This window comes from Sebastes umbrosus, chromosome 4 (assembly GCF_015220745.1).
Source record: "Sebastes umbrosus isolate fSebUmb1 chromosome 4, fSebUmb1.pri, whole genome shotgun sequence".
Lineage (NCBI taxonomy): Eukaryota > Metazoa > Chordata > Actinopteri > Perciformes > Sebastidae > Sebastes > Sebastes umbrosus.
The window spans coordinates 13,879,311-13,894,042 of record NC_051272.1 but is presented as its reverse complement, the minus strand read 5'-3'; the positions used below and the strand labels follow the sequence as shown (position 1 = coordinate 13,894,042).

The 14,732-nt window shown below is 44.4% G+C and overlaps 1 protein-coding gene across 6 annotated transcripts in view; it reads left to right on the top strand.

Annotated features, from left to right (window-relative positions):
* pclob (piccolo presynaptic cytomatrix protein b) overlaps positions 1–14,732 on the top strand; it is a 74,036-nt gene that overhangs the window by 3,224 nt on the left and 56,080 nt on the right. For all 6 annotated transcript variants that reach the window (XM_037766838.1, XM_037766837.1, XM_037766836.1 and 3 more), the window contains exons 2-9: positions 1,652–2,969; positions 3,931–4,746; positions 6,818–7,642; positions 8,285–9,154; positions 9,343–10,302; positions 10,968–11,894; positions 12,193–13,023; positions 13,322–14,257. In XM_037766838.1, coding sequence (XP_037622766.1) covers positions 1,902–2,969; positions 3,931–4,746; positions 6,818–7,642; positions 8,285–9,154; positions 9,343–10,302; positions 10,968–11,894; positions 12,193–13,023; positions 13,322–14,257 — 7,233 coding nt within the window. In that variant the 5' untranslated portion in view covers positions 1,652–1,901. The remainder of the gene's footprint in view (positions 1–1,651; positions 2,970–3,930; positions 4,747–6,817; positions 7,643–8,284; positions 9,155–9,342; positions 10,303–10,967; positions 11,895–12,192; positions 13,024–13,321; positions 14,258–14,732) is intronic.

The following is a 14,732-nucleotide window of genomic DNA, read 5'->3' as shown; positions in this document are numbered from 1 at the left end:
AGCGCGCATGACATCACATCTGTTGGATTTTCCCAGAAAATCAACATCAGCTGTATTCAAAGCCGCCTACTACAAACTACTGACAAACACAGTATGCAGTATACAGTATACAGTATACAGTACATACTGCATACTGCGTTCCTCGGTAGTATGTAGTATGAAACAGTTTAAAGTGATTTATTTTGCAGTACGCTAGACCAGGCTTTAGCCTTTAAACCAGTTCTTAAAGCACTGCACAAATATAGAAAGAACTGGTACCACTGTTTTTGTTTACTTTATAAGATACTGCAGGTTTAAACAATTTATTTTAACAGCTCATAGTGAAATATGACAAACAGGATCATTAACGAGGGGAGACGGGAAATATAAAATATTGCTCGAAAAATTTATGTTACTCAAACTGCTTTTTCAGTTACAGCAACAAAACAGCAGACAGATATTCCTACAAATATTAGAGTAATGTTAAAAGGGGTCATGTTGTCTCAGCAGGTATCTCTCTAGAGGCTGCTCTTTCCCTCGCCTCTCCCCTCTCCTCTCCTCTGCCCTCTCCTCTCCCCTCGCCACCGCCTGTAGCTGGTCTGTGAGCATCACTGGTCGGGTGTCCAGCGAGCTACGCCGGTAGGCGATTGTGGAGCTTTTCAACTCCAATAAGACAGATAAACACAGGTTCCCGTTAATTTATAATGGACATTTGTGTCGTGATATTTAAACAAACTATCCGTCAACAAGGAAATAAAAGCCCTTTGTCTAAGAGACCGTTCTTTAGAGAAAACTCCAGCCTGCTCATAGCGGTCTGTGATCGTGACTGCCCGGCTGGCGAGGTAGTGACCCTGGCAGGCACTAGCTAGCTGTCACGGCAGTTTGTGGAGCTTCTAAACTCCGAAAACGTTGGAGCAAATGTTTGATTTGCCATCTAATATTGTAAAACTTTAAACATTCAAAATCTAGACAGTTGATCTCTTGCCTCAAAAATTTCAAGAAGTGAATTTAGTGATGAAATAGCTACGAAAAATGTAAAAAACAAGCTGTTTTTAGCTGCTGTTGTTGTTGTAACCATAGCCTGTACCGTTCCAGCGCTCTGCATTGTGGGATACAGTAGGCGAGATAGACTGGTCCGATGCATACTGGAGATTTTTTCCAAATCAGAATGACATCTGGTTATTTTTGGCATACTGGAGATTTTGCTTTTGTTTGCATACTACATGCTACATTTTGGCCAAATCAGTACGTACTACTAGTATAGTATGTGGTTTCGAATGCATCCCCTCATCTTGGGCTTTGGGAAACACTGATCGACATTTTCTGTCATTTTATAGACGAAACAACTAATCGATTAATCGAGAAAATAATGTATAGATCAATAGACAATGAAAATAATCCTTAGTTGCAGCCCTAAATATGTATATACAGGATCAAAAACCCACTTTAAACAGTGAGTCAGTGGATGAGTGATATCATGTTTCCTCTGCATCCATTAAACTTCAGTACGCTGTTGCAGCAGGTTTTGATTTTGTTGACCAGACAGCATATCAGTTCAGACAGTACAGCAAATGAGGTTCACAAATTCCCATGCTCTCTTTCATTATCCCTCCCTCTTGTCTTGTTCTCTGTCATCTCACACTTCCTCTTTGTGTGTTTCTCATGCATTTAGGAAGTCTGATGTAGATGCTGAGCCAGAGGAGAGTCCAGGGAGCAGTAGCAGCAGCAGCAGCAGCAGCAGTGGGGCTGTAGATGCCCTCTCCACAGCTCCGGCTCCAGCCCCCTCCCAGGCCTCTGCAGGAGAGCCAGGACAGAGAGGAGACAGCTCCTGCTCTGACTCCGACAGTCCTGTAGATTCCAGCTCCTGCGAAGAGGAGGAGGAGGACGAAGAAGAGGAGGAGGAGGACGAAGAGGACCCTGCTATGTTCTCCTCCAAATTCCTTAGCGGGGCCAACCCCCTCAATGCGGTGTCCTCTGCTGTGAATAAGTTTGGTTTGTTTGGAGATGACGGGGAGGGGGATAAGAATAAGAAAGCACCTCCCCAGCCGGGGGGGAAGCCGCCTGGAGAACAGCAGCCAGGAGTGGGCCCTCAACAGCAACAGGGACCCCAAAAATCAGGCCAGGGCCCCCCTATGCAAAAGGGCCAGCCTCTCCCAAAACAAGGATCGCCACAGCTGCATGGGAATGGACAGGCTGGACCCCCAAACAAGGCCGGCGGGCAACAAGTTGCTCCGAAGGCGGGGACACAGCCTGAAGGCCAGCTTAAAGGAGAGCAGCAAAAAAATCAACCCAAGGGCCCGCCACAGCAAGGTTCACCTAAGCCTGGAGCTCAACAACAGACTGTGACTAAGAGTGGAGCTCAACCAGGATCTCCAAAGGTATCATCACAACAACAGGTTCCACCTAAGACAGGGATGCAACAACAAGGGCCTGCTAAGACTGGCGCACAGCAGCAACAACCTGCAAAGACTGGGGTGCAAGAGTCCACAAAGGCTGGCTCACAGCAAGGGTCTCCTAAAGTAGGACAACAACAGCAGGGGTCACCAAGAATCGGACAACAACAACAGCAGGGGTCACCAAGAATTGGACAACAACAACCACAGGGCTCACCTAAACTTTCACAGCAACAGCAGCAGCAGGGTTCCCCTAAAGTTGCACAGCAACAGCAGGGTTCCCCTAAAGTTGCACAGCAACAACAGGGCTCATCTAAGGTGGGACAACAACAGCAAGGCTTCAGGACTACACCCCAGCAGCAGTCCTCCGTTAAGCCTGGGCCTCAGGGCCCTAAGGGTCCTGGTACACCAGGGTCTTCATCACCGGGACCAACCAAAGCCGGATCTCAGTCAAAAACAGTAGCGAAGTCCCTTTGCCCGGTGTGTAACATAACAGAACTTAATATGCACACCAAGGCACCACCGAACCATAAAACCTGCACACAGTGTAAAAGTGAAGTGTGCAGCTTGTGTGGCTTCAGCCCTCCAGACTCTGACGTAAGTACTGGCTTCGTATTTTGCTTATGCATCCTTTCTTTAATATTTTCCTATGACTATGCTTTATTCAAAATGTGCATGTATTTTATGCCTGTAAAGTATACATTACAGTGACTTTTAGAGCTGCAACGATTAATCGATTAGTTGTCAACTATTAAGTTAACCGCAAACTATTTTAATAATAGATTTGTGTAATTTTTATAGAAAAAAAGTCTAAATTCTCTGATTCCAGCTTCTTAGATGTGAATATTTTCTGGTTTCTTTACTCCTCTATGACAGTAAACTGAATATATTTGAGTTGTGGACAAAACAAGACATTTGAGGACGTCATCTTGGGCTTTGGGAAACACCGATCCACATTTTTCACCATTTTCTGACATTTTATAGACCAAATAACTAATCGATTAATCGAGAAAATAACCGAACGATTAATTGACAATGAAAATAATCGTTACTGGTTCTCTTTGATTGACAGTTAAAAATTATTTTGCTATTCAGTGCGGTCGTAGTAGTGCAGTATTAACTGATGAAAGTTCATTCAACATGAAGCTTTACTGCATATATGATTTAGATTTACAATTAAAAACTGCACCTTATCTATAATATAATACTAATTATTATTTAAAAAAATCACCTTTCTCAGGCTGTCTTAAATTAAGGTGAAATTGACAACGAATTAATTACATTGGCATGGCAAAATGGGTGTTGAAGTTATTCAGTGTTATAAGCTATAACATGTATTCTATTTCTGTGAACTGTAGGTTTTTTTCTTGTACTTTGTGTGCATTAATATGTCACCATTGTCATACGATAAGATACCATACCACACCATACCATACCATATACTTTATTGTCCCCATAGGGAAATTTGTCTTGGACTCACATTCTGATCATATAGGTGCCACCATAGTAATAAACTATGACGACTAAGATGTATGTATCTTTTTTATTTCTTGTACAGGGACGTGAGTGGCTTTGTCTTACCTGCCAGATACAAAGAGCTCAAGGAGCTTCTGAACCACCGGGACCTTCTATGAAAAAGCCCACCACGCCCAGCAAAGTTTCGGCTGCTCCAAACCAGACGCCATCTCCTGCTGCACCTTTCAAAAAAGAGACGTCAGCACCAGGTTCACCTCAGAAAATGCAGTCAGCATCGGCAAAAGTGCCAGCCAAGGGTGAAGCTGCTAAAGGACCAGAAAGTCAAAAACAGGCCGCCCCAGCTTCTGTTCAGAAAATGACACCTGAGACCCAGAGGGCATCAGGGGCTCAAAAACCAGACCAGACTAGTCAAACCGGACGCAAGCAAAGCAGCGCCCAGCAGGAGTCGGGAGGTTTGTTTGGCTTTGGTGGGGCTAAAACCGAAGCCGCGAAGCCCGAAGGGTCAGTGACTGGGAAGATGTTTGGTTTTGGTTCCTCCATTTTCAGTTCTGCATCTACGTTGATAGCCTCGGCTGTTCAGGATGAACCTAAAACCACACCGCCAGTTTCTCCCAAAATGCCGTCCAAACCAGCTGCTGTCCAGAAGTCAGTGCAAGAAAAGAAAGATCAACCCCAGCAGGGAAAGGCTAATCCAGCAGGACAGGTCAAAGTGGACAAAGCTCCATCAGAGACAGCAGCCTCCCACAATGTCCATAAAGGAGGTCAATCCACTTGTCCGCTCTGTAAGGTAGTGCTCAATATGGGCTCCAAGGATCCTCCCAACTACAACACCTGCACTGAATGCAAAAGCACCGTCTGCAACCAATGTGGATTTAAGCCCATGCCAAACGTCAATGAGGTAGGACACGTGTGATATTGATTAAATTAACTAACAACTGAATGAATGAAGAATTGAAGAAAGAGATGATGGAAAGGAAGGATATAAATTTGATGTATAAATTTGGAAGCTAATTGCTTATGTTTGGTTTCTCAGTGTCTCCGAAGTGTTCATTACTTAGATACAGAACTGTAGCACGCTCGTGATACTTGTGAATTAAGCTATTTGAAGCTGTTCAGAGTGGATGCTTAAGTAGTTTTCATTTCATTGTGTTGAGTGTTACTCCCTAATGTTATAACTCAAATACACAAATACATGACATGGCGGCGTTTTAGATATTATATATAAAATGTTTTTCCTCATGTAATTGTATGAACAGATAAGTTACACCGAGTAGATATAAACTGCGTCCACATCGGAGTGGTATTTGTCTTTTTTTTTGTCTGGGCAGACATGTGAATTCTATCAATGTCCGATCCTCAGAGTCAAGTTGCAAAGCTGTGAAGCCGATTTTATTCCATATCCTGCTCACTGAGCCTCTAGTCTCTACACAGCGAGACTGCTATGTGTCAGACCCTGGCAGACGAGGGCTACACTCACATACAAAAGCACCACAGGTGTCACCGTCTTTCCCTTTAGTCTTACAGCAGAAGTACAAAAAAAGGAGAGCTATGAATAACAGTTTTTTGAGGGGTAATCATGTTACCATTATTGCACGGTTACATATACTGTAGAATTTAAAGTGAATTCACGATTCTTGGAAAAAAAGTGTATCAGCCTTTTCGTTGACTGTTAAATACTGTTTATTGAGTTTAGAGAGACAAGATCCTTACTTGAACCCTCATCTTACCAACCTATTTAATATACAAGGACTAACGACTGGGGTCCCCGGGGCCCCCAAGAATAAACTACTGTGAGAAAATAGCAAGATGTTAATTTATTTCTTCTCAAAACATTATTAGTTATGCAATTAATGTCATATGAAGGAAAAAAAAAAGATTTTTATTATTGTTTTAGGAAAGTTAGTTAATTTCCATATTGTGTAAAATGAAAATAGACCGAGCACATGAGGAGATCTGTGTCTGTCTTTAGTGTGCCACTTCCCCCTGATAGTGTGGGATACTTAAAATTAGGACCCATAGCAGACATGCTATCTATTCTGTTTATCTATTTAAAACTGCATAGGCTGCAATTGGGTGCTTTTGACTAGGGTCCCCTTGGAACCCAATACATTGGTCTTTTCAAAAAGGTCTAATTAAAACAGAAAACAATGATATTAAGTCATTTGGAACAAATTGATTGACAAAGTCATGAAAAATTGCAATGATAGAATAAAGCACCTGTTAGATACAACAAAAAGTAAACCTCTGCAGGTCTGCAGGGACTCCAGTCAGTAGGATGAGGGTTAAAAGCTGTATTCAGAAACACACACTCACATACACACCTCATGGGGATTGTCTTGTAGGGGATACCACATGCATGGTAAATGCATACTGAAGCACAAAGGACTTGACACTTGACTCTGTAATTCAATGCACAGTTAGTAGGCTACCCCGCCAAGGACAGTCCAAGGCTACTTGATCTGGTGATGCTGCTTAAAGTAATGGCTTTAAACAGGGTGATCAGCATGGGAAGATCCTTCTGTGAAAGTGGATGTTTTTAGATATGTAAACCACTGAAACTTTGGCAGTACTGTCACTTGGCTTACTTTTTTATAAGCTTACATTTGCACTGTTGTGATGACAGAATTAGTTGATTATATCAAACACATTTAGTTAAATACAAACATCTTCAATTCTGCGCCAAAGAGTGGATGTTACCAAAAGCACAAACAAGAACTAAGCTGGGTTGTGTGTTTCTCACATCATACAGCTTATCAAGATTACATATGCCTCATGAGTCAATATTTAGAGCAATCCACAGAGTCTGCTCACTGTATCCCGTGATTCTTTGTGTGTATGTGTGTGTTTTCCTGTCAGAATAGGACACCTCGACTCCTAACTTCTCTATTTCTTTTTTAGTTTAGAGCTTTCATTGTGATTTGCTATTACTAAATCATGTATAATTTGTTTATTTGTTGTGTTTTTTTAAGGGAAAGGAGTGGCTTTGTCTAAACTGCCAGGTGAAACGAGCTGCCGGCGGAATCGAACCTCAGAAAGAAAATCCCTCATTTAAAAAAACTACTCCAGCGCAGCCTGCACTACAAAAGACTTCTGCACCAGGCTCTCCTCAGAGGAAAGTATCGACACCTGCAGCACCACCAGCCAAGGCTGAAGCTGCTAAAGGACCAGACAGTCATAAAGAGGCCAGCGCAGCTCCTGGTCAGAAAACACCTCAGGAGAGTCGGAAGACAGCTCCTCAGAAACAACCGGACCAGACGAGCCAAACTGCACAAAAGCAGGGGAATGCCGCCGCTGCCGCAGCTCCACAGCAAGAGTCAGGAGGGTTCTTTGGTTTTGGAGGTCCTAAGAGTCAGCCCGATGCCGCAAAGCCCGCTGTGGCTGGGAAGATGTTTGGTTTTGGATCTTCCATCTTCAGTTCAGCATCAACTTTGATAACCTCAGCTGTTCAAGACGAGCCCAAAAATACCCCACCAGTTTCTCCCAAAATGCCTGCTGCAAAGGACTCCAAATCCCCCGCTGCCAAGAAACCAGAACAGGAGAAGAAAGCAGAACAACCCCAGCAGGCCAAGAGTTCTCCATTAGTACAGCCGAAAGCGGCCAAACCTCCATCAGAGCCGCCAAAGAAAGCATCGGCTTCCCCAGGTGTTTCCAGAGCAGGCCCGTCTACCTGTCCTCTCTGTAAACTGGAACTCAACGTGGGCTCTAAAGATCCTCCCAACTACAACACCTGTACAGAGTGCAAAAACACTGTCTGTAACCAATGTGGATTTAATCCCATGCCAAATGTTAAAGAGGTAAGAGAAGAGCACTTTAGATTACAGAAAAGTTACTTGAACAATGATTTTTTTTTTTTTTTTTTATGAACCCATTTGTGCCCAAAGACTATATTTAGTATGATGAGGAAAATGCCACAACATTTGTTCTGATTGGTCAAAAGTCTTGAAATTTGGTACGAACGTACTTTGGGCAAGTATCTAACAGTACAACTTTGAAATTTTTAGATCACATGAAAAATCAAACTTTTATCAATAGTAAAAGTCACGATTTTTGAAAAATTAGGAAAAACATTTTGTTTATTAAATGTTTTCCAAAAGATTTTCTCTGTCATACTATATTTGGGCACATGAGACTACTGCTTTTCCCAAAATATAATGGAGTCTATTGAAAAAACAGTTGCCCCATGTGCTCAAATATTAGATATAGTATATGAAAAGCTCACTTTTTGGCCAAAATGGTTTGACCGATTTTTAAAACCTTTTCACATTTCTGCTTAGGCAAGCCCAGAGATCACTTAAACCAAAATTTAAATTTCAGGTGCAGGCACAAATGGGTTAATAATATAAATGATCTATTGTTCGAATTAAATTAGAAGTACCATACTTTCAATTGTGCAATAACACTGATCTTAATGTTACTTATTGTTTGCACTGCTACAGGAGACGGAGTGGTTGTGTCTCAACTGCCAGATGCAGAGAGCACTCGGAGCCTCTGAGCCTCCAGGAACTCCCATGATGAAACTACAGGCCTCACCGAATAAAGTCCCTGCTCCTGTCAATGCCATAAATAAGGAAACGCCCCCACTAGATAAACCTCAGAAGAAAGACATTCAAACACCTGCGGAATCTAAACTAAAGGAGACTGCACCGGGCTCCCCTCAGAGGAAACCAACAACACAAGCAGAGCAGCCAGCAAAGGCTGAAGTCGTGAAAGGACCAGAAAGTCAGAAACCGGTCAGCCCAGCTCCTAGTCAGAAAACTCCACAGGAGGGCCGAAAGACGGGTCCTCAGAAACCACCAGACCAGACAGGTCAAGCTGGACGTAAGCAGAGTAATACTACCTCAACTACACAAGAGGAATCCGGAGGGTTGTTTGGATTCGGCAGTCCTAAACCTCAACCTGATGTTGCAAAGCCCGCTGAATCACTGGGTGGAAAAATGTTTGGCTTTGGTTCCTCCATCTTTAGCTCTGCATCCACTTTAATAAACACATCACCACCGGTTTCTCCCAAGATGCCTGCTGCGAAGGCACCCAAATCACCTCTTGCTCAGAAACGAGAGCAAGAGAAGAAAGTAGAGCCCAAGACCTCTCCATCGCCACAAGCCAGAGTAGAAAAAGCTCCATCAGAGCCTCCAAAGGTTGCAGCTGCTTCCCCAGCTGTTCGCACGGCAGGCCAGTCTACCTGTCCGCTCTGTAAAGTGGGACTCAACTGTGGCTCCAAGGAACCTCCCAACTACAACACCTGCACTGAATGCAAGAACACCGTCTGTAACCAGTGTGGATTTAACCCAATGCCAAATGTATCCGAGGTAATAATTGCCAATTTACTTTGAAATTACAATAAAATACAAAATTATGAAGGCTGAAAGTAACATATAACAGCCCTTAGTTGAACAGGAATACACCATGAACTCTACATATGTTGACATAGTGAAGTGATTGCATGCAGGTGTTGTAAATGTTTCATATTTTAATGTGACATATTTTCTTTTTGCAGGTAAAAGAATGGTTATGCCTGAACTGTCAGATGCAGAGAGCTCTTAGTGCATCTGAACCTCCTATGAAACCTCACAGTGCAGCTAACAAAACGTCTCCAGCTGCTGTGCATCAGAAGATAACCGCTCCCAACCAAGTGGAAACTCTAAAGAAGGAGGTATCGAAATCTGATGCACCTTCAAAGATGGAGACTCCAGTGACTGATGCACTTCAAAAGAAGGGCGGCCCCACACCAGGTTCTCCTCAGAAGACACAGGCTGCAGCAGCAACACAGCCAACTAAGGCTGCTAAAGGACCAGAACGTGACTCACAGGCTAGCCCGACTCCTGGTCAGAAAACTCCTCTGGATGTCCGGTCAGGTTCCCAGAAAGCAACTGACCAGGCAAGTCAACCTGGACTAAAACAGAGTAAGGTCACCCCAGACACAAAGCAGGACTCAGGAAACCTCTTTGGCTCGAGTGGTCCTAAACCAGGGCCTGATGCTTCAAAAACAACAGAGTCCGTAACTGGGAAGATGTTTGGCTTTGGCTCCTCCATTTTCAGCTCGGCATCGACTTTGATAACATCAGCTGTCCAGGATGAATCTCGTACTACACCGCCAGGCTCTCGTAAGATGTCTGCACCAGTGCAAGTCTCTCCCAGGATTTCTCCAAAAGGCACACCGGCAGTTTCTCCCAAAATGTCGCCAGCAAGAGAGCCCAAAACGCTTGTTCAGAAAAAAACAGAGCAGGAGAAGAAACCAGAAGAATCTCACCAGGTCAAAGAGGCCAAAGCTCCATTACAGCCACCAAAGGCAGCAATGGTCCCCCAAACATCTCCTAATGCAAGCCAGGCCGCCTGTCCACTGTGTAAGATCGAGCTTAACATCGGCTCCAAGGACCTTCCAAACTACAACACCTGTACTGAGTGCAAGACCACCGTCTGTAACCTATGTGGATTCAACCCAATGCCTATGGGAGAGGTAAGTGAAGGAATACATAAACAAGAAATAATTTATATTATTAATATGTTGGATGCATTTACACTATGTCTGTTTATTAATCTGTGATTTTTACAATTAACTCACTGACCTGCTGTACAGTTTTGAGGAGCCTTTTCCTCTAAATACTCAGGTCAGTGTCTAGAAGGTAACCCACAAGCGAGTCTCGCTGCCCGATGATGTATCCTAACCCTTAACTATTCAAGGTCAATGCCTAACCTGAACCATTCAAGGTCAATGCCTAACCTTAACCATTCAAGGTCAATACCTAACCTTAACCATTCAGGGTCAATGCCTAACCTTAACCATTCAAGGTAAATTCCAAACATTAACTATTCGAGGTCAATGCCTAACCTTAACTATTCAAGGTCAATGCCTAACCTTAACCATTCGAGGTTCATTCCAAACCTTAAGTATTCAAAGTCAATGCCTAAATTGAACCATTTAAGGTCAATGCCCAACCGTAACTATTCAATCTCAATGCCTAACCTTTAACCATTTGAGGTCAATGCCTAACGTTAACCATCTCGCGAGAGTTTCACAACTTGTGGGTTACCTTCTAGACACGACCAAACACTCAGGTTGTTGTGAATTGCTGCAATTCCTAATTCCAAAGCAACACATAACTGGTTTCTACTGTATTTTAGGTGAATGAGTGGCTTTGTCTCAACTGTCAGATGAAAAGAGCAGTTGCAGCCTCTGAGTCCTCAGGGCCTCCCACATTGAAGTCCCAAACATCACCCAGTAAATTTCCTTCACCCGCTGCCATCCAGTTGAAGGATTCTTCCAAACCAACCACACCTCAAAAGAAGGACAGTCCAGGCCTTGACGTTCAAAAGAAGGAGACCTCAGAACCAGTCTCACCACAGAGAAAACCGTCTACGCCAGCAGTGCAGCCAGGTAAACCTGAAGCTGCTACTGCACCTATGAAACAGGCCAGCCCAGCACCTGATCGTAAAACACCACAAGAGAGACAGAAGACAGCAGATCAGGCAGGCCAACCTGGAGGTAAGCAGCCTGATGCTGTAAAACCTGCAGAGACAAATAGGCAAGCTGAACGTAAGCAGAGTAACGCCGCAGCAGCGACACAGCAACAGTCAGGAGGCTTCTTTGGTTTCGGCGGTGGTAAAACTCAACCCGATGCTGCAAAGCCGGCAGAGTCAGCGACTGGGAAAATGTTTGGCTTTGGCTCTTCCATCTTCAGTTCTGCGTCCACTTTGATAACCTCAGCTGCTCAGGACCAGCTCAAGACCACTCCACCAGTTTCTCCTAAGATGTCTCCGGCAAAGTCCCCGAGTGCCCAGAGGTTGGAGCAGCAGAAGAAAACAGAGCCACCCCAGCAGACCAAGACACCTCCAGCAGGACAGGCCAAAGTGGACAAAGCTCCATCAGAGCCTCCGAAGGCTGCAGCAGCCTCCCAAGTAGCTGTCAAACCAGGCCAGTCTAACTGTCCACTCTGTAAGGTGGAACTCAACGTGGGCTCCAAGGATCCGGCCAACTACAACACCTGCACTGAATGCAAGAACACCGTCTGCAACCAGTGTGGATTCAACCCAATGCCAAGTGAAACAGCGGTAAGACTAGAGAAAACTAATCTTATTACAGTTTTATTTTACATTTAACTGCTGACAGACTTGAAAGAATTACACCACATATACTTTTTTCAAAGTGTCCCCTGCTGGCTCTTCACTGCGTTCAATTTATGCATGCATTCATTCATTATTTTCTGGGTATATTAAACATTAAAATCCCCTTTTGGATTAGATTTATAACAGCTGCTGAAATATAACAGAAAAATACTCACTTCCTCATATGAATATAAAACAATTATTTACAGATTATAATGGAACTTTTCTTTTTCATTTTCATAAGGTGAAGGAGTGGCTGTGTCTCACCTGCCAGATGCAGCGGGCTCTAGGACCAACACAGCCCAAAGGAGTTGCTTCTGTCAACTCTCAGATATCTGCAAAACCCCAAAATAAAGACGTCATCGGCCCAGCCGAACCTGAGAAGAAAGACTCACCTCAGAGGAAACTGTCTGTAACAGCACAGCCAGCTACAGCCGAGGCTGCTCACAAGCCAGACGGTCAGAAACAGCTCAGCCCAGTTCCTTCTCAGAAGAGACCACAGGAGCCCCAGAAAACACCAAGTCCGAATAAATCACCAGACCAGACCAGGCAGGCTGAACGTAAGCTGAGTAACGCTGCAGCAGCGACACAGCAACAGTCAGGAGGCTTCTTTGGTTTCGGCGGTGGTAAAACTCAACCCGATGCTGCAAAGCCGGCAGAGTCAGCGACTGGGAAAATGTTTGGCTTTGGCTCTTCCATCTTCAGTTCTGCGTCCACTTTGATGACCTCAGCTGCTCAGGACCAGCTCAAGACCACTCCACCAGTTTCTCCCAAGATGTCTCCGGCAAAGTCCCCGAGTGCCCAGAGGTTGGAGCAGCAGAAGAAAACAGAGCCACCCCAGCAGACCAAGACACCTCCAGCAGGACAGGCCAAAGTGGACAAAGCTCCATCAGAGCCTCCGAAGGCTGCAGGAGCCTCCCAAGTAGCTGTCAAACCAGGCCAGTCTAACTGTCCACTCTGTAAGGTGGAACTCAACGTGGGCTCCAAGGATCCGGCCAACTACAACACCTGCACTGAATGCAAGAACACCGTCTGCAACCAGTGTGGATTCAACCCAACGCCAAGTGAAACAGCGGTAAGACTAGAGAAAACTAATCTTATTACAGTTTTATTTTACATTTAACTGCTGACAGACTTGAAAGAATTACACCACATATACTTTTTTCAAAGTGTCCCCTGCTGGCTCTTCACTGCGTTCAATTTATGCATGCATTCATTCATTATTTTCTGGGTATATTAAACATTAAAATCCCCTTTTGGATTAGATTTATAACAGCTGCTGAAATATAACAGAAAAATACTCACTTCCTCATATGAATATAAAACAATTATTTACAGATTATAATGGAACTTTTCTTTTTCATTTTCATAAGGTGAAGGAGTGGCTGTGTCTCACCTGCCAGATGCAGCGGGCTCTAGGACCAACACAGCCCAAAGGAGTTGCTTCTGTCAACTCTCAGATATCTGCAAAACCCCAAAATAAAGACGTCATCGGCCCAGCCGAACCTGAGAAGAAAGACTCACCTCAGAGGAAACTGTCTGTAACAGCACAGCCAGCTATAGCCGAGGCTGCTCACAAGCCAGACGGTCAGAAACAGCTCAGCCCAGTTCCTTCTCAGAAGAGACCACAGGAGCCCCAGAAAACACCAAGTCCGAATAAATCACCAGACCAGACCAGGCAGGCTGAACGTAAGCTGAGTAACGCTGCAGCAGCGACACAGCAACAGTCAGGAGGCTTCTTTGGTTTCGGTGGCGGTAAAACTCAACCCGATGCTGCAAAGCCGGCAGAGTCAGCGACTGGGAAAATGTTTGGCTTTGGCTCTTCCATCTTCAGTTCTGCGTCCACTTTGATAACCTCAGCTGCTCAGGACCAGCTCAAGACCACTCCACCAGTTTCTCCCAAGATGTCTCCGGCAAAGTCCCCGAGTGCCCAGAGGCTGGAGCAGCAGAAGAAAACAGAGCCACCCCAGCAGACCAAGACACTACCAGTTTCTCCCAAGATGTCCCCAGCAAAAGAGATCAAATCCCCTGCTGCCCAGAAGAAGGAACAACAGACAAAGCCAGAACAACCCCAGCAGACCAGGACACCTCCATCGGTACAGACCAAAGTGGACAAAGCTCCATCAGAGCCTCCAAAGGCTGCAGCAGCTTCCCAAGTAGCTGTCAAACCAGGCCAGTCTACCTGTCCACTCTGTAAGGTGGAACTCAACGTGGGCTCCAAGGATCCACCCAACTACAACACCTGCACCGAATGCAAGAACACCGTCTGTAACCTGTGTGGATTCAACCCAATGCCAAATGTGTCCGAAGTAAGTGAGATTCACTCAAGATGAAACCCGGTCTCACGAGAAGGCGTATAAATAGCATGACATACACAGACATTCTGCGTGTCATGAGGACGCATTTTAGGCAATTTGCATGTCAGGTGTACGCCACGCAACAAAACTACAGTAACATTTGTAGTTAAGTTGAGGCAACAAAACCACAAACGTCATGGTTGGGCTTGAAATAAGTACATAAACTAAGTAAAATATGTACAGAAACAACGTAACGTAAGTACGGAAAACACATCACAAACGTCACTAATGTAACTTACAAAACAAAACACCGGTCTCCTGATTTAAAGTTGTGTGTTTGTTGGACCCATCCACCTCTCTACCCACCCGCCATAAATGGTCTTTCTCGCTTTTTATTCTATTTCACTAGCTCTGAGCTTGGCATATTTACTCAGTTGCGTTTATATCACAGTCAGTAGAGACTACATGGTGTACAAATGGCAAAAGG